This window comes from Jaculus jaculus, chromosome 13, assembly GCF_020740685.1.
Source record: "Jaculus jaculus isolate mJacJac1 chromosome 13, mJacJac1.mat.Y.cur, whole genome shotgun sequence".
Lineage (NCBI taxonomy): Eukaryota > Metazoa > Chordata > Mammalia > Rodentia > Dipodidae > Jaculus > Jaculus jaculus.
The window spans coordinates 48,018,358-48,036,853 of NC_059114.1; the positions used below are offsets into that span (position 1 = coordinate 48,018,358).

The following is an 18,496-nucleotide window of genomic DNA, read 5'->3' on the forward strand; positions in this document are numbered from 1 at the left end:
GTGTGTGCCACCATGCCTGGCTGTGTGGTTGTTTTGTTAATGTTCAAGACCACAGGAATTAAATGAAATATTCAAATCTTTTTAGACTTAGTTTCTGTGTTTTCATGTACTTATGAGTTGATTTACAAGGTGGCTTCATTTGTTGTGGTAGGTAATACTGAGGTTATGAATGCTAACAGTACAGTTTGGGGGCTGGTGTGTAGCTCTGTTAGAACACTTGGTGTAGCATGCATAAGGCTTTGGAGTTGGGGCATGGGGAAACCTGCCCTGCAGGAAAATCAGCCTTTTGAAGTTTATGTCTTTAATCTGGATGTTATGTTTCATAGGCCATCTGTCTAAAATTTATCAAATGAAGCACCAGCAGCTAGCCTGGTGGCATGGGCCTATAATCCCAGCTATTCGGGAAGCTGAGACATGTGAAGATTCCTATACAAAGACAGCCTGAGCAATGTAGTAAGACTGTCCCAAATAAAAGTGAAAAAAATAGGGCTTAGTAGGTATACCTCTGTATAGGAGCACTTGCCCAGCATATGTATATGTATATGAGATCCTAGGTTTAACCCGCAGTACTGCCCCCACCCCCCAAATAGTATTTAGAGCCTATAACTTTCTGCTGTAGTTTTGATTGGTGATTGGTTGCATTTGGAGACAGGTTCTCACTGTGCAACTCAGGCTATTGAACTCAGATTCTTCCTTCATCATCCTCCAAGTGCTGGAATTACAAAACATGCACCACCATGTTATTTTAGGGTTTATTTTTTGAGGCCTTCTTTGTTTTTTTGAGGAAGGGTCTTACTCTATCCCAGGCTGAGCTGGAGTCTTAGGCTGGCCTCAGACTCACAGCAGTCCTCCTACCCCTGCCTCTCAAGTGTGTTTTGGTTGCTTTTTTTGGGTTTTTTTTGTTTTTTTGTTTTGTTTTGTTTGGCTTTCTCAAGGTAGGGTTTCAGTCTAGCTCAGGCTGACCTGGAATTCACTATGTAGTCTCAGGGTGACCTCCAACTCATGGTGATCCTCCTACCTCTGCCTCCCAAGTGCTGGGATTAAAGGCTTGTGCCACCACACCCGGCTCAAGTTGCTCATATTTTTGTTGTGGTAAATAAAATTTATCACCATCACCAATTTTTTGGTTGCTGTGTTTGGGGGGGGGGTTGTTTGTTTTTTTGTTTTAATGAGAGATGATTGACACACCAGGGCCTCTAGGCATTGCAATCAAACTGTTCAGACATGTGCACCACCTTGTGTGTCTGGCTTACATGAGTTCTGGGCTGTCAAACCTGCTTCCTTAGGCTTCACAGGCAAGCGCTTTAACCACTAAGCCATCTCTCCAGCCCTCCTTTTTGTTTCTTTTTGAGACAGGGTCTTACTCTCTAATATAGGTTAACAATGAACTCATGATGATCTACCTGCCTCAGCCTCCCAAATGCTGAAATTACAGGTGTGAATCACCATGCTAGACTACCTTAACCATTTTAATTGTAGAGGTCATTGTGCAGCAATCACTACTACCCATCTCCAAAACTGTTTTCATCTTGTAAAAATCTATAAATATAGAACCTATTCCCTTTTCTCTATCCAGTTTTTTTTTTCACATTCCTTTTCGCTTGAAATACCTGGCAACTATCATTATACATAAAAGTTACATACATATAAATACATCTCTGAAGTCTATAAATAGTCTATAAAGTATCCCCCCACACAGTGTTCATATCAGGGTATATGGGGTCAAAGGGTCCATATATGTCTCTGGGTTCTGTCTCAACTTCAGCAAAGCTTTGGAGTTCATTGGTGCTTGTGTTTATTTTTTAGGCTCTTACAGCACTACTTTCAGATGACAGCAAGTTTGGCTTTATTGTAATAGATGGCAGTGGTGCTCTTTTTGGCACACTACAAGGAAACACAAGAGAAGTACTGCACAAATTCACTGTGGATCTTCCAAAGAAACATGGTAATATAGAAAGAGAACATGAGTCCTTTTATTGTGTGTCTAGCAAATAAGTTATTTGTTTAAAAGAAAAGATATGAGTGCTAACCATTTATTTAAGGAAATGATGGATTGATTAATTTCTCTTTAATTCTGAAGACATCTTGCCCCTTTTAATAGTTTCCTTTTTCTCTCACCACTTTTGTGTCAAAGGCAGAGGAGGTCAGTCAGCCTTGCGTTTTGCCCGTTTAAGAATGGAAAAGCGACATAACTATGTTCGGAAAGTAGCAGAGACTGCTGTGCAGCTGTTTATTTCTGGGGATAAAGTGAATGTGGCTGGTCTCGTTTTAGCTGGTTCGGCTGACTTTAAAACTGAATTAAGTCAATCTGATATGTTTGATCAGGTAAGAGAAAAGTAGTTGCTGCACTATGTGCATCTCTTCTGTGGAAGGACATACATACTGTGTTAAGCTCTGGACATGCACATCTCCTTGCATATATGGCCATAAATTTCCTGGGTTAAAAACCTCTTGCAGGGATGGAGATAAAGTTCCGTGGTTAAAGGCACTTGCTTGCAGAGCCGCCTGGCACACACCTAAACCTGAACGCTATACAAGGTTACAACAATGGGAGGCACACGCAGGCCAATCTGAAATTTGAGAGTTAGCTCGTCTGGTGTTCATTTGCAGTGTCAAGAAACCCTATCTCAGAGAGGCGCACAGACATCAAGGTTGTCTCTGACCTCCACCCCGTGCCCATACACACGTAAAACACACAAAAAGAAAAACACCAGGGGTGTGGAATGGTGGCACACACCTTTAATCCCAACACTCAGTAGGCAGAGATAGGAGGATCCCTGCAAGTTCAAGGTGATCTGGAACTACAGAGGTCAGCCAGGACTAGAGATGCTACCTCACATGTTGTCTTTTGCTGATTGAGTCCTAGAGAAAGATAAAGAGGTGAGATATAGTCATATGATAACAGCCAGTGAAAGCATAGATAGTTTAAGAGAGAGAAAAAACAAAAGGCCTGGCATATATGGTGGTACATGCCTTTAATCCCAGTACTTGGGAGCAGAGGTAGGAAGATTACCATGAGTTTGAGGCCAGCCTAAAACTACATAGTGAATTCCAAGTCAGCCTGGGCTAAAGTGAGACCCTGCCTCAAAGAAGAAAAAAAAAGCCAGAAGCCAGGCGTTGTGGCTCACACTTTTAATCCCGGCACTTGGAGGCAAAGGTGGTAGGATCGCTGTGAGTTTGAGGCCCCCCTGAGACTGCATAGTGAATTCCAGGTCAGCCTGGGCTACTGAGGCCCTAACTGGAGGAGGGGGCTATTTGGGCTGGACACATGGTTTAGTGGTTAAGGTGCCTGCAAAGCCTAAGGACCCAGGTTCGGTTCTCCAATACCCACATAAGCCAGATGCACAAAGGGGCACATGTGTCTGAAGTTCATTTCAGTGCCCATTGTTTCTATCTGCCTCTTTTTGTTGTTGTTGTTACTGTTGTTGTTTTTCGCAGTAGGGTCTTGCACTAGCCCAGGGTGGCCTTGAACCCATGGCAGTCCTCCTACCTCTGCCTCCCAGGTGCTGGAATTGAAGGTATATGCCACCATACTTGGCCTCTCCCCCTCCCCCGCTTAAATTATTTATTTATTGAAAGAAAGAGGCAGCTGGGGTGGTGGCACACACCTTTAATCCCAGCACTGGGGAGGCAGAGGTAGGAAGATCGCTGTGAGTTTGAGGCCACTTTGAGACTACATAGTAAATTCCATGTCAGCCTACACTAGAGCAAAACCCTACCTCAAAAGAAAGGCGGGGGGGAGCCAGTTGAGGTGTGCATACCTTTAATCCTAACACACAGGGTGTTGAGGTAGAAAGATCTCTGCGTTTGAGGCCAGCCTGGGCTACAGAGTGAGTTTCAGGTCATTTCAAACTAGAATAAGACCCTGCCTAGAGAGAGAAAGAGAGTGAGTGTGTGAGTGTGTGTGTACACGTGCATGAACTCATGCTGAGGTGTATGGCTCAGTGGTTAAAAGTATTTTATTGTGCAGTCCTCTAGACCAAAATTCAGATCCCCATAACCTGTTAAGCCAGACACATAGCACAAGTGTCTGTAGTCCCAACACATCTTCTGCAATGGGAGGTAGGGTCAAGAAAACTCAAAGCCTGTAGGCCAGCTAGTCTGGTGTTTATAGCAGCAAACAAAAAAGATCCTGTTTCAAGGTGAAAAGGCAAGGCTCAGTGCTTGGAGGTGGTCCCTGACTTCCACAACTGCACCCCAGCACACATGTGCCCATCCCACATGTACAGAGAAGCTGACTTAACCATGGCCAAAGTGGGGCGTGCCTATAATCCCAAGACTCATGCTGGAGGGTCAGGAGCTTAAAAGTCAACTTGGGTTACCTGAGACCTTGTCTCAAAAGAACAACAAAAAAAAAAAAGAATAAAGATAGTGAGACTTTTCTTTTTCTTTTTTATCAGAGGTTGCAATCAAAAGTTTTAAAATTAGTTGATATTTCCTATGGTGGTGAAAATGGATTCAACCAAGCTATTGAGTTATCTACTGAAGTCCTCTCCAACGTGAAGTTCATTCAAGAGAAGAAATTAATAGGTATCATGCAACTGTTTTTTATTCCATAGAATGTTTTTGTCTGTGTATATGAAACAAGATACTGAAAAGGTAAGATAGCTGGGCGCGGTGGTGCATGCCTTTAATCCCAGCACTTGGGAGGCAGAGGTAGGAGGATTTTCGTGAATTCAAGGCCACTCTGAGACTACATAGTGAATTCCAGGTCAGCCTGGGCTAGAGTGAGACCCTACCTTGGCAGGGGGAGGTGGGGGGTAAGAGAAAAGAGCTGAATTATTCCTTAATTCCAGCACTAGGTAGACTCAAGCTGGAGGATTAAGAGTTTATGTTCAGGGCTAGGTAGATGGCTCAGTGGCTAAAGGTACTTGCTTGCAAAGGCTGACCATCTGGGTTCAATTCATATGTCCATAGTTCATTAGCAGTAGAAGTATTTTCATTAAAAATCTTTGCTGGGCAATTTATAATAGCTGGGAAATGGAACCAGCCTAGATGTCCCTCAACTGATGAGTGGATAATGAAGATGTGGTACATTTATACAATGGCGTTCTACTCAGCGGTAAAGAAAAATGAAGTTATGAAATTTGCAAAGGATTATACTAAGTGAGGTAGCCCAGGCCCAGAAAGCCAAGCGCCACATGTTCTCTCTCATACAGAGGCTAGTAAGTTAAAAAGGAGACATAAAGGGAAGAGAAAGGAAGGGAGGAGGATACTTAATAGGTTGATATTGTATATATGTAAGTACAATGATTGAGATGGGGAGGTAATATGATGGAGAATGTAATTTCAAAGGGGAAAGTGTGGGGGTGGGGAGGGAGGAAATTACCATGGGATTTTTTTTTTATAATCATGGAAAATGTTAATAAAAATTTAAAAATTAAAAATAAATAAATAAAAATAAAACATCTTTGCTGGGGCTGGAGAGATGGCGTAGCAGTTAAGGCATTTGCCTGCAAAGCCAAATAATCCCGGTTCAACTCTCCAGGACCATGTAAGCCAGATGCACAAGAGGACCCATGTGTCTGGAGTTCGTTTGCAGTGGCTAGAGGCCCTGGCATGCCCTTTCTTTTTCTGTGTGTGTGTGTGTGTGTGTGTGTGTGTCTCTCTCTCTCTCTCTTTCTCTGCCCCCCAAATAAATAAATAAATATTAGAAAAATCTTTGCTCACGCCTTTAATCCCAGCACTTGAGAGGCAGAGGTAGGAGGATCACTGTGAGTTCAAGGCCAGCATGAGACTACATAGTGAATTCTAGGTCAACCTGAGCTAGAGTGAGGAATAGCCGGGTATGGTGGCACACAGCCTTTAATCCCAGCACTTGGGAGGATCGCCATGAGTTCAAGCCCACCTTGAGACTACATAGTGAATTCCAGGTCAGCCTGGGCCAGAGCAAGACCCTACCTCAAAAAATATATATAGAGAGAGACATAGATATTGTTTAGGTTGCAAATGGCAATGTCTGTTTATGTTCAGTACAACTGCAGCCATCATAGACCTCACTATATATAGATAAAATGAAACTTCCTGAATATATTGGATCCATGATTGGTTACGTTTATGGATATGGAAAGCCACCCATACTCTATTGTCCTATTCCTACTCCACAGGGCGATACTTTGATGAAATTAGCCAGGACACAGGCAAGTACTGCTTTGGAGTTGAAGATACACTAAAGGCTTTGGAAATGGGAGCTGTAGAAATTCTAATAGTCTATGAAAATCTGGATATAATGAGATATGTTCTTCATTGCCAAGGCACAGAAGGTAAGATGAATAAGGTCGCTGTTTGTTACATCCCTTTATGTTTAGGAGCCTGGGCTGGAGGGAGGCAGGTCTCAGGCACAGTCAGAAGACAGATCTACTTGTTCCCAGCTTTTTGGTCTGTAGCATATAACTGCATAGATACTGCTGCTTGACTTGTTAAATATGTGCTTACAATTGTCGGTTTTGCCAAGGACCAGGACTGTTTCTTCACAGTCTGTGGCATTTCCTTACAGGAGCAGTGTGCCCAACTGATTTACATCCATTATGCAAAAGAGCTTTGATAGAATTAGTCTAGGAGTTCTTTTCTGTCATTTAATTCCATCTAATGGGATTTATGTTTAATGGTATTTGAGAGCCAGGTTGACTTTTTTTTTTCTTTTGGTACTTCAGAGGAGAAAATTCTCTATTTAACTCCAGAACAAGAGAAGGATAAATCTCACTTCACAGACAAAGAGGTATGTGCTCTCCCCCCCCCCCACACACACTTACCCTTTGTTTGGTGGTAGCTTATAAGATGACACAAGTATGAGTGTTAGAGCAGTAACCGCCGAGTATGAGCTGCAGGAGCTGCTGCATGCTGATCTAATAATGAGAAACAAAACCAAGTCATTGGTTATATAAGGCAGTAATCTGTAAAGCATCATTGGCCTTGAAAAAATACAGAGGAATATTTAATTTGAGTAGTGCAGTTCTTGTCCTGTGAAACTTGTTACTGTCTTTATTTCCTTAGGAGCTTTTCTTCTTTTGATTTGATTTAAATGTATCATCACAGTTTAAAAATGTTACCTTCCCATAAAAGATGGAAAGTTATTGCTTCCTTATAGTCTCAGTTGCAGGACTTTCCCTTACAAAGTTGCCCCCAACGGCAATTGTGATATGTTTCTTTTTGGCTCTTCAATGAGTATTAACTGCAATAGCCTGATGTTTGGAGTCAGTAGTAGACATCCTAAGATGAAGAAACAATTTAGTTTGTATTGTCACTTCATTGCTGAGCCTATAGCCTGCGGAGGGACTGTTGAAGTAATCAGAATTTCTCTGCTGTTTAAACTATGTTGCCAAAAAACCAGGGTATACTCACTTTTCATGTTTGTACTTACTTAAAATAGATAGGTGAATGAGTGATGGTGGTCAGAGGAATTGAGAGGGGCAGGCCAAAAACCTTGATGTATCCTAATCCTCTTGTGTCTGTCTGTATATCATGCTTGCTCCTTTAGACTGGACAGGAACATGAGCTGATTGAGAGCATGCCCCTCTTGGAATGGTTTGCTAACAACTATAAAAAATTTGGAGCTACATTAGAAATTGTCACAGATAAGTCACAAGAAGGATCCCAATTTGTGAAAGGATTTGGCGGAATTGGAGGTGAGTAGCAACTTAACCAAACTTAAAACCAAAGTTTGGGGCTGGAGAGATGGCTTAGTGGTTAAAGCCCTTGCCTGTGTGTAGCCTAAGAACCCAACTTCCATTCCCAGTACCCATGTAAGACAGATGGACAAAGTAGCGCATGCATCTGGAGTTTATTTGCTAGAGGCCCCGGCACCCATTCTCTATCTGCCTGCCTCTCTCCCCTCACCCCCATCCCGCCCCTCAAAAATAAATAAAAGTTCTCATGCTAGGGCCTCTTGGCTTTCCTGAAATAAATCTCAGCACTCAGGAGGCAGAGGTAGGAGATTGACTATGAGTTTGAGGCCACCATGATACTACATAGTGAATTCCAGGTCAGCCGGGGCTCCAATGAGACTGCACCTCGAAAAAACATAACAGTAGATATGCTCAGTATCTACTTGAGGCAGGTGGTTGAAATAACAAGGATTGAACCAATGTTTGCTTTTAACCTAGGCTGGCCTGGAGCTAGAGCTCTGGCAATCCTACAGTGCTGAGATTACAAGTGTGAGCTGCCACCATGTGTTGGGCCAATTACTAACCGTTGTCACCTCTTTGTAAATCCACAAAAGAATGGGTTTCCCTTGTAAAAGTGAACTCTTCTTGGTCAGTGAACACAGCTTCTATATTTACCCTTTGGTTTGTTTCTGCAGGTATCTTGCGGTACCGAGTAGATTTCCAGGGAATGGAATACCAAGGAGGAGATGATGAATTTTTTGACCTTGATGACTACTAGGTAGTCGACATGGGTCCGGCAAATCGTGCCTCACCCTCCAGCATCCAACCCAAGGAGCATACCCGTGGTGGAATCCAAACAGATCCCTGCCTTACAATTGGAACATTTCCAGAACTCAATCCATGAGCATTGGATACTGAAAAGAAAAGTGAAACAAAACCAGACCCAACCCACACTTTGGTTTGTCATGGTGTCAGCTCAGCAGCCTACAACTAAGTTCCCAAATGCCACTTTGGACTAATTTAAAAAGAAAGAATCCCAGTTTTTACTTTTACTTGATGGCGAAATTGGTTGCTCTTGTATTTTATGACAAATGATTTTTTTAACCTTCATACTAGAAGCAAAAATACTTTAACTGCTGTAAACCTTCAAAAGTTAATAGAAGTGAGATCATACTGGTTTGTTTCTTATTTTTGATTGGGGGAAAAATATTAAACTGCTGCATTTTGCAGTGACCCATTTACATGGCATTCTCAGCTTAGACTGCATAAGAAGAAATACATGTGGTGAAATGTTGGAACCATTTCTCTCTTGGTCTCTGTTTAATGTTGAAAGGGTGAGCTTATAAGAGGCAATTTTAATGTCACTCCTTCATACTCCCCCCACCTCCCAGACTGTCAGTTTCAGAGATGCAGCTCGCATTGCAAAGTTAAATTGACTGACGAAGCATTGGGGCCAGTATATTGTTTACCTCCATCTATTTGGCAGGCACATTTGTGTCCAGCATTTGGGAACCCTTTGTATCACCTTATCTTTGATAAGGGTCCCTATAATCTCAGCCTACTAAAAACCAGTTTGGGTTGGATATGATGGGGCTTCTGTGCTCTTGCTGGGATTGGGAGAAATAAAACATGCAATTTAAATGGAAGCAAAAAATTTAAAGATTATTTTATTTTGCTTGGGTCTATTCTCAGTAAAGGGTGGTGGTCGTGTTTCCTTGTGTTGGATGGCATGAGATTATGTGAATGTTTTGATTTTTGATTTTTTTTTAATGAACTGCAAGATTTTTCACAGGAACGACAGACATGTATGACCGTGCATGTAATTATAAGCCCCTAGTGGGGTTGGAGCATCCGTTTCAAATGTAGGACTTAAAAGCACCTCTCAGATAAGAAATTATGGGAGGGCGGGCAGGGGTGGGATGGGATGGGACATAGTTTCTGGCACCATAGACTAAACCATGTTGGATCCAAAAGTTGCCCAGAAAACCTGAAGCTTATGCTTCACAGCTGGGCTGTAAGTTGGACTTGAACCTAACTGAAGTGCAAGGTCATGGTGTGTTCAAGGTGGTGGCAGTGAACAAAGTGTATAGGATGTGCCCAGTGGTAGCAACAGAAAAAAAGTATACTGAATGGATGTTGAAGGACCAAAGGGTTTAAAAGTCAATTGGTATCACCTTCACACTGACTTAGGGTAGTGGGGTGCGTTTTCAAATTGGGTACTTTTAACACTTTAGTGCCTGACTGCTGTTCTTCACTGACTTGACTCAGTCACTTGTAGCTTTATTGGTCTGAACCAGCTCCTTGTTCCCAGGTTACAGACCTGCCTATCGTTCCAATAATCCTGTTTCACTTGAATGGAGTATGTCTTAAATGTAAAGCTTCTGATTCTCACTCTGTACTCTGAGGTCCAAATGACTGTCATGTAACCTGATGTCTCAACCCCCAATGAGAAGAGTCAATTCTGTGGTGTTCCAACGGCATGGGTGGCGTCACTGGAACAGGCTTTTGCTTTGGGCTCTGCTGTTTGTTTGCAGAACACCCAAGAGCAAGCAAACATGCTCTCTTCCTAGCAGTACCTTAGGGTTTTGCCATTGTAAATGGGTCTAATGTGATATGACAAGACCAGAGAAATTGGATGTAAATTTACATTTTTAATATGCTTGTTGTTTCACATGATACATTTAGGGTATGCAGCTCCTTTTGTAGTTTTTATTTTTACTATTTAAGTTTGGAAATGATGCCAAATTTTTGTATTTCTTTAATCAATGTGTTCTCTTTGGTGATATATATTGCATTATATATTGATGTGTGTATCAATATATACTGATATGTATTACACTTACACATACAGACACATGAAGGGGGTGAAACCGTAGCCTTTGCATTCTCTATAGCCTCTGCAGAGAGAGCCTGAGTAAGCAGCGAAATCTTGGTGTTGTGATGTACAGAAATGGAGAAGAGTATTAAACCATATTTAAGAATATGCTTTGTGTGCTTGAGATTTTTTAGGAATGTTACTAGAAAGGTCTGAACTTTGGAGACTGAGTTTGTTAGATTGGTCATGTCTGTGAAATTTTCAGCATTAGAGTTGATTCTGTTCACCATATTTGCCTGTGGAAAGAGCATCAGAAATCATGATATAAGGAGGAAGATCAAGTTGTAGGGGCCAAACTGATTTGTATCTTTACACATTTTTACATGGAAGTCAGAAGGAAACTTGTGTTCTTTTTTGGTTTTTCAAGGTAGGGTCTTGCCGTAGTCTCAGGGTGGTCTTGAACTCAGGGTTCCTCCTACCTTTGCCTCCTGAGTGCTGGGATTAAAGGCGTGCGCCATCACACCCAGCTCTGGGGTGCATTTTTGGTAGGTGTTTCAAATATTGTTACGTGCCCATAACTCACAGCATTCTCCATAGGTAGGTGGCATACCCCATATAACAAGTAAAGGAAACACCTTAACAGGTTCTGTAACAGCTCTCTCTGGTGATGAGACCAAAATGTTGTCCCAGGCCCAATTCTCAGGCTAGCTATCTCCACTTGTCTTTTGAGTCCTACAAAACGAATAGTTCTAGTCCAGTGTGGTGGTGCGGGACTGCAGGTTGAGGTCTGTCCTCAAGTAGACCTTGTCTCCAAAGAGAGAATGGGGGGCTGGATAGGCGCTTGTCTGCAAAGCTAAGGACCCATGTTCATGCTCTCCAGATCTCACTTAAGCCAGAAGCACAAAGGTGAGCCAATCACAAGGTTGCACGTTCCCACTAGGTGGCGCAAGCATCTAGCATTCAATTGCAGTGGGTGAGTCCCTGAAACGCAAATTCTGTCACTTGCTCTCTCTCTAAAGGGAGCGGGGTGCTGGAAACATGGCTTAGTGGTTAAGGCACTTGCCTGCAAAGCCAAAGGACCCATGTAAGCCAGATGCACAAGGTGGTGCATGCTTCTGGAGTTCATTTGCAGCTGCTGAAGGTCCTAGCATGCCCATTCTCTATCTGCCTCTTTCTCAAATAAATTAAAAAAAAAAAAAGGCAGGTGTGGTGGTACACAGCTTTGATCCCAGCACTTGGGAAGCAGAGGTAGGAGGATTGCCGTTAGTTTGAGGCCATCTGAGACCACATAGTGAATTCCAGGTCAGCCTGGACCAGAGTGAGACCCTACCTGGGGGGGGGAGGGAGACAGGGTTGAAAGACTGCTTAGCTTGGGTTCAATTTCCCAGCACCCATATAAAGCACAAGCCACATTTCATTTGCATCAGCAAAAGACCCTGGTACACACATGAAAATAAGGAAACAAAACAGCTAAAAAAATGGTGGTGCACGCCTTTAATCCCAGCACTCAGAGGCAGAGGTAGGAGGAGTTCAAAGCCAGAGTGAGACTACATAGTGAATTCCAGGTCAGCCTGGGTTAGAGCGAGACCCTGTCTGGAAAACAAGTCCATGAAGAAGAGCAGAAGCTAAGCGCCCCCCCCCCCCACTCCCAATGCATGTCTCGCTCTAGATAGGAGAGTGATAGCAGCATCCAAAACCAAGTCAGGCTGACCCAGAAGAGCCAGGCTTCCAAGCCATGTCAAGAGCAAATACTTTTTCCCCAAAGGTTGTGTATAAAGCCTCTTTGATAGTTTAGGAAGCCAATTTGAATTAAAATGTGATACATGATTTGCTGTCTGTGGGTTTGAAACAAAATGTTAAATTGGGCTAGAGAGTTAAGGTGCTGCCAGTGAAGCCTAAGGACCCGCGTAAACCAGATGCATAAGGTGGCCCATGTGTCTAGGTTCATTTGCAGCAGCTGGAGGCCCTAGCGCGCCCATTCTATCTGTCTTTCTCTTATATAATAAAAAATTTTTAAAAGCTGGACCAGGCTTGGTGGTACACAGCTTTAATCCCAGCACTTAGGAGGCAGAGGTAGGAGGATCGCCTTGAGCTCAAGGCCACCCTAAGACTACTAGCTAGAGTGAAACCCTACCTCAAAAAAACAAAACGAAAATGTTAAACTGACAAATCATGGTAGCTTTTCTGCCCCTGCTTTTGCAGTATGCTTGACATTTTCTTAACTGATGCTGTGATGAAACCCATTCACCCCTCTGGGAAGGGGCAGGCACGTCCATGCAGGTGAAAGTGTGCGCTTTCCTCCTCCCAGCACCCCGGGGTGACGCTCTTGAAGTCAATGTTGGAAGGCAACATGACAGTGCTGGATGTGGGCAGCGGTGCCTGCCTGCCTGGGCTTGCAGCAGCTGGCATCTTTTGTTCTCTAGCTCCCATTCCCATACCATGACACTTCCACACAGACCCAGTGAGCCAGGGCTGAATGCCAACATGGAATTGAAGGCTCATGCCAGCTTCTCCCTTGTAGCCAATTTGAGTAAGTGCCAGCTGGAACTGCCATCAACAAAGATCCACCCTTATGGGATTGTGCCTCAAGGGACACAGGAACTGACCAGCCAAGTGGGTGGAAATCCAGTTCTAGTACCAGTGGAGCAGGCAGTTACTTGGTTTGTAGCAGCAAGCTCAATGCCATAAACTTGGGGTGTGGCTGAACACCAAAAACTGGAGGTTCACATGCAGACCATTTCATCTCTGGACTTCCTAAATCTACCGGCCAGTAAGTCTGAAGATAGAGCCATCTCCAGGTCCCCTGAACTTGGCACGGCAGGCTCCCCCGGGCTCTGTAAAGGGGCCAGCCTGCTGGTGGTGGTAGTAGCTGCCTGTAATCCCAGCACCTGGATCACTGGTGGATGGTGATTTGTTTGTTCGTTTGTTTTGTTTTGTTTTTTTCTGTGGTACTTGGGATTGAGCCTAGGGCCTGGTGCATGGTAGGCTAACATACTTATCTCCATTATATTCCCAAATCCTCATTTTACTCTTATATTGTTCTTTGAGGTATGCTCTTGTTCTAGCACAGGCTGACTTGGAATTCATTGTAGTCTCAGGCTGACCTTAAACTCTGATCCTCCTACCTCTGCCTCCTGAGTGCTGGGATTAAAGGAGTGTGCCACCATGCCCCGCAAATTTTGAGGTGCATTAATTGCCCAAGTGGCCTTGACCATATGATTCTTCCTGCCTCACCCTCCCTAAGTAAGTGGGACTACAGACCTGCATCTATCACCAAGTCTAGTTTAAAAACTTCACTTCTTAGCCAGGCGTGGTGGTGCACGCCTTTAATCCCAGCACTCAGGAGGCAGAGGTAGGAGGAGGACTGCCATGAGTTCAAGGCCACCCTGAGACTACATAGTGAATTCCAGGTCAGCCTGAGCTAGACTGAGACCCTACCTTGGGAAAAACAAAAAGAAACTTCACTTCTGACTGAGGAGATGGCTCAGCAGTTAAGGCACTTGCCTTCAAAGCCTATCAACCAGAGTTCAATTCCCCAGGTAAAGCAAGATGCATGAAGTGGTGCATGTATAGGGAGTCCGTTTGCAGTGGCTGGAGGCCCTGGCACATCCATTCTCATTCTCTCTCTCATCTCCCTCTGCTTGCAAGTAAAATTAAAAAAAAAAAAAAATTAGCTGGAGAAATGGCATAGCAGTTAAGGCATTTGCCTGCAAAGCCAAAGGATCCCAGTTTGATTCTCCAGAACCCACATACGCCAGATGCACAAGGGGGCACATGCATCTGGAGTTTGTTTGCAGTGGCTAGAGGCCCTGGCATACCCATTCTCTCTCAAATAAATAAAATATATTTTAAAAATTTAACTTCTGACAGGAATTGAAATCCTAGCTGTATGCCAGGTATGGTGGCAGTGGTGCACACCTTTATTCCTAGCACTCAGGAGGCAGAGGTAGGATTGCCTTGAGTTCAAAGCCATCCACCCTGAAACTACATAGTGAATTCCAGATCAGCCTGGGCTAGAATGAGACCCCACCTTGGGGAAAAAAAAAAAAAAAAGCAGAAATCCTAGCTCTTCCTGGGAGACTAACAAATTATTCCATGTCCTTGGGCATCAGTTTCCCTACCTGTAATAATGTTTTAAGGGATGGATAAGGGTTAAAGAAAGGCACAGGACAGTGCCTGACACTGAGGTAGGTGCCCGCAACCCTGGTCCTGTAGAACTAGCCAGAATGGTTTGTGTTGGTGACCACCAGGTGGTGCTAGATTACAAAGCTCCTAGCTGTGGACAAATGAAATTTGCTTCTTCTGAAAAGGCAAATTCCTGACCTAGCATTAACAGGTGTCTCTACAGCTTGCTTTGCCCTTCATTACGGAGAAATGAAGAGTGCAGTCAACTGAAGGAAGCAGTCAAATGAAAGGAGAGTCCAAGAGTCTTACTCCAGCTCTGCTGAGTTTAGCTCTCTGAAACCTGGATTTTGAACTATCTGTAAAATAACTGTAGCCAGGCTAGAGAGATGACTTAGCAGTTCAGGTGGAGCCTGTGAAGCCTAAGGATACAGGTTCGATTCTCCAGGTCTCACGTTAGCTAGATGCACAAGGTGGAACATACATCTGGAGTTTGTTTGAAGTGGCTAGAGGTCCTGGTGCACCCATTCTCTCTCTGTCTCTCTCTGTCTCAAATAAATAATATATATTTTTAATTTAAAAAAAATAAAATAACTGTAGCCATGTGTGGTGGCGCACGTCTTTAATCCCAGCACTCAAGAGACAGGTAGGAGGATCTCTGCAAGTTCAAGGCCTGCCTGAGATTTCATAGTGAATTCCAGATCCTTGGTCTAGAGTGAGACCCTACTTTGCCCGGGGGAGGGGGGGGAAGATAACTGTAGAAAACTTTAGGTAGCTGGGCTTAGTTGCTCACACCTTTAATCCCAGCACTCGGGAGGCAGAGGTTGGAGGACTGCTGAATTCGAGGCCAGCCTGGGACTACAGAGTGAGTTCCCGGTTAGCCTGGACTGTAGTGAGACCATACCTTGAAAAAAAAAAAAAAAAAACAGGGAATGGAGGGATGGCTTAGTGGTTAAGACATTTGCCTGCAAAGCCAAAGGACCCAGATTTGATTCCCCAGGACCCACGTTAGCCAGATGCACAGGGTGGCACATGCATCTGGAGTTTACTTACAATGGCTGGAAGCCCTGGAGCATCTATTCTCTCTCTCTCTCTCTCTCTCTCTCTGTCTCTTGCTCTTTCTCTGTCTCTTTCTCCCCCTCTTTCTCTCTGTCAAATAAATAAATAAAAACATTAAAAAAAAAAAAACGGGCATTGTGGCACACACCTTAAATCCCAGCACTCCAGAGGCAGAGAAAGGAAGATTTCTGTGAGTTCAAGGCCAGCCTGGGCTAGAGCAAGACTCTACCTTGAAAAACGAAAAATAAATAAATAAATAAATAAAATGTGGGACTGAAGAGATGGCTTGGGTTAAAGCCACGTGGCAGCACTGAATCGATTCCCCAGTGTCCGCAGAAAGCCAGATGCACAAAACAGCACATGCATCGAGTTTGTTCTGGCCCACCCATATACATACTCCCACACACCAAAAAAATAAATAAACTGAAGGGCTGCAGAGAAGGTTTGAAAAACCATTATATGTGTGTGTGTGAAGCAGGTAGAGAAAGTGGCCACACCAGGGCCTCCAACACTGCAAACGAACTCCAGACACATGTGCCTCTTGTGCATCTGGCTTACGTGGGTCCTGGGGAATAGAACCTGGGTCCTTAGGCTTCACAAGCAAGTGCCTTAACTTCTAAAGCCATCTTTCCAGCCCTGCATTTATTTATTTTATTTTATTGTTTGGGTTTTTGAGGTAGGGTCCCACTCTAGCCCAGGCTGACCTGGAATTTGCTATCTAGTCTCAGGGTGGGCTCGAACTCACGGCAATCCTACCTCTGCTTCCCGAGTGCTAGGATTAAAGGCGTGTGCCACCATGCCCAGCTTCCACGTTTTTTTTTTAATTTTTATTTATTTATTTGACAGAGATACAGAAATAAACAGAGAAGGGGAGAGGGAGAATGGGCGCACCAGGGCCTTCAGCCACTGCAAACAAACTCCAGATGCATGTGCCATCTTGAGCATCTGGCTTTTGTGGACCCAAGAGTCAAACCTGGGTCCTTTGGCTTTGCAGGCAAATGTTTCAACCCCTAAGCCATCTCTCCAGCCCCCACTTTTTTTTTTTTTTTTTTTTTTTTTTGGTTTTCCTAGGTAGGGTCTCACTCTGGTCCAGGCTGACCTGGAATTAACTATGTAGTCTCAGGGTGGCCTTGAACTCTTGGCAATCCTGCTATCTCTGCCTCCCGAGGGCTGGGATTAAAGGCGTGAGCCACCATGCCCGGCTCCCAAATTTATTACTTTATTTTATTTTATTTTTGCTTTTTTTTTTTTTTTTTTTTTTTGGTTTTTCGAGGTAGGGTCTCACTGTAGCCCAGGCTGGCCTGGAATTCACTATGTACTCTCAGGGTGACCTCAAATTCTGGGTGATCCTCCTACCTCTGCCTCCCGAGTGCTGGAATTAAAGGCGTGCGCCACCACGCCTGGCCCACATTTATTTTTTTCAGAAAGGCTCTCACATATGTATCCCAGCCTAGCCTTATACTCACTATGTAACCTGAAGATGATCTTTGAACTTCTGATCTTCTTGCCCTCACCTCCTGAGTAGGATTAATTATGTCACTGTGTAGCCTAGGCTAGCATAACACTCACATGTTGCTCAGGCTGGCCTCAAACCCACTATGTTCCTTTTGCCTCCACCTCCAGAGTGCAGGGCTTACAGACTTGCACCATCATGCCTGGCTCACTTCTCCAGAAAATACAATTTTAGCACTTGGATTTGATCCTAATCTGCCCATTGAACAGAAAGCTGAAGAGCAGAATGCAGCATAATAAATGATTTGTCAGACTCATAGCAAATCAGTTGAGCCAACATGAGTGTCTGGCATTCCGATCGCAAATCTGTACTCTGAACACAGATGCCCTTGTTCTGCACTTAAGCCCCACTCTGTCCCATGTCACTGATGAGAAAAGAACCGCAGAGGGAGCACATGCGTGGCCAAAAACCAAAGACAAAGCTGAGAGGGGAACGGTGGCCTACATCCAGGTAAGGTTATGAAAGCTGTTTAGAAGTCCCTTTGCTGTGAGTCAGGGATGGCTTTGGTGTGTGATGAACTTGCCTGTCCAGCCCCGAGGCTTCCAAGGTAGCCCCAAAGTTCCCTTGACTGACTTCCAGTGCCCTCTGCCACTCTGTTGAAACACCCCGCCTGGCCTTAACCCCTTCTGCTTGGCCAACCCCACCCAACTGAAAGTTACAGGGCAAACCAATTCCTAGGGAACACAGGCCAGGCAGGAGACGGGAGCAGAAACTTCAGAGATGGGCTCCAAGCAAGAAAGGCAAAGATCTTAAGGGGTAAAAGGGAAAAATGCAGAGAAATTCAACACTCTGGAAGAAATGAGGACTCTGTGTCAGGACTTCCATCCCTGTGACACAGCTTTCCAGTCTAGGCCGTGGGGAAGGGGAAGAGACCACCTGGGGAACCTGCTCACAGGCTCAGTCAAAAAGCGGGCTGAGGGCTGGAGGGATGGCTTAGTGGTTAAGGCACTTGCCTGCAAAGCCAAAGAACCTCAGTTAAATTCCCCAGTACCCATGTAAGCCAGATGCACAAGGTGGCTCATGCCTCTGGAGTTCGTTTACAGTGGCTGGAGGCCCTGGCATGCCCACTCGTGCTCTGTCTCTCTCTCTCTCCCTTTCTCCCTCTCTCAAATAAGTAAATTAAAAAAAACAAAAAATTTTTTAAGCAGGCAGAGGGGCTAGAAAGATGGCTTAGTGGTTAAGGCACTTACCTGGGAAGCCTAGGGACTCAGGTTCAATTTCCCAGCACCCATGTAAGCAAGATGCACAAGGTGGCAACTGCATCTGGAGTTTGTTTGCAGTGGCTAGAGGCCCTGGTGTGTCCATTCTTTCTCTTTCTATCTCTCTGTATCTATCTGCCTCTTTCTCTCTCTCATAAATAAATATTTTTTAGATGTGGAAAAA

The 18,496-nt window shown here is 44.2% G+C and overlaps 1 protein-coding gene and 1 long non-coding RNA gene across 3 annotated transcripts in view; one reads left to right on the forward strand and one right to left on the reverse strand.

Moving 5' to 3' along the window:
* The window catches only part of Etf1 (eukaryotic translation termination factor 1), a 49,974-nt gene extending 39,387 nt beyond the window's left edge, over positions 1–10,587 (forward strand). The window contains exons 5-11 of the mRNA XM_045132492.1: positions 1,807–1,945; positions 2,135–2,325; positions 4,401–4,530; positions 6,108–6,263; positions 6,654–6,718; positions 7,478–7,625; positions 8,300–10,587. Coding sequence (XP_044988427.1) covers positions 1,807–1,945; positions 2,135–2,325; positions 4,401–4,530; positions 6,108–6,263; positions 6,654–6,718; positions 7,478–7,625; positions 8,300–8,382 — 912 coding nt within the window. The 3' untranslated portion in view covers positions 8,383–10,587. The remainder of the gene's footprint in view (positions 1–1,806; positions 1,946–2,134; positions 2,326–4,400; positions 4,531–6,107; positions 6,264–6,653; positions 6,719–7,477; positions 7,626–8,299) is intronic.
* Positions 2,720–18,496, reverse strand: part of LOC123454140 — a 28,421-nt gene continuing 12,644 nt past the window's right edge. Inside the window, exons 1-3 of one of the 2 annotated variants that reach the window (XR_006633186.1) lie at positions 7,361–7,611; positions 6,753–6,845; positions 2,720–2,862 (exon numbers count right to left, since the gene is read on the reverse strand). This is a non-coding gene — a long non-coding RNA (uncharacterized LOC123454140). Of the gene's footprint in view, positions 2,863–6,752; positions 6,846–7,360; positions 7,612–18,496 lie in introns of those variants that run through there. The other variant, XR_006633187.1, reaches the window with a different exon arrangement.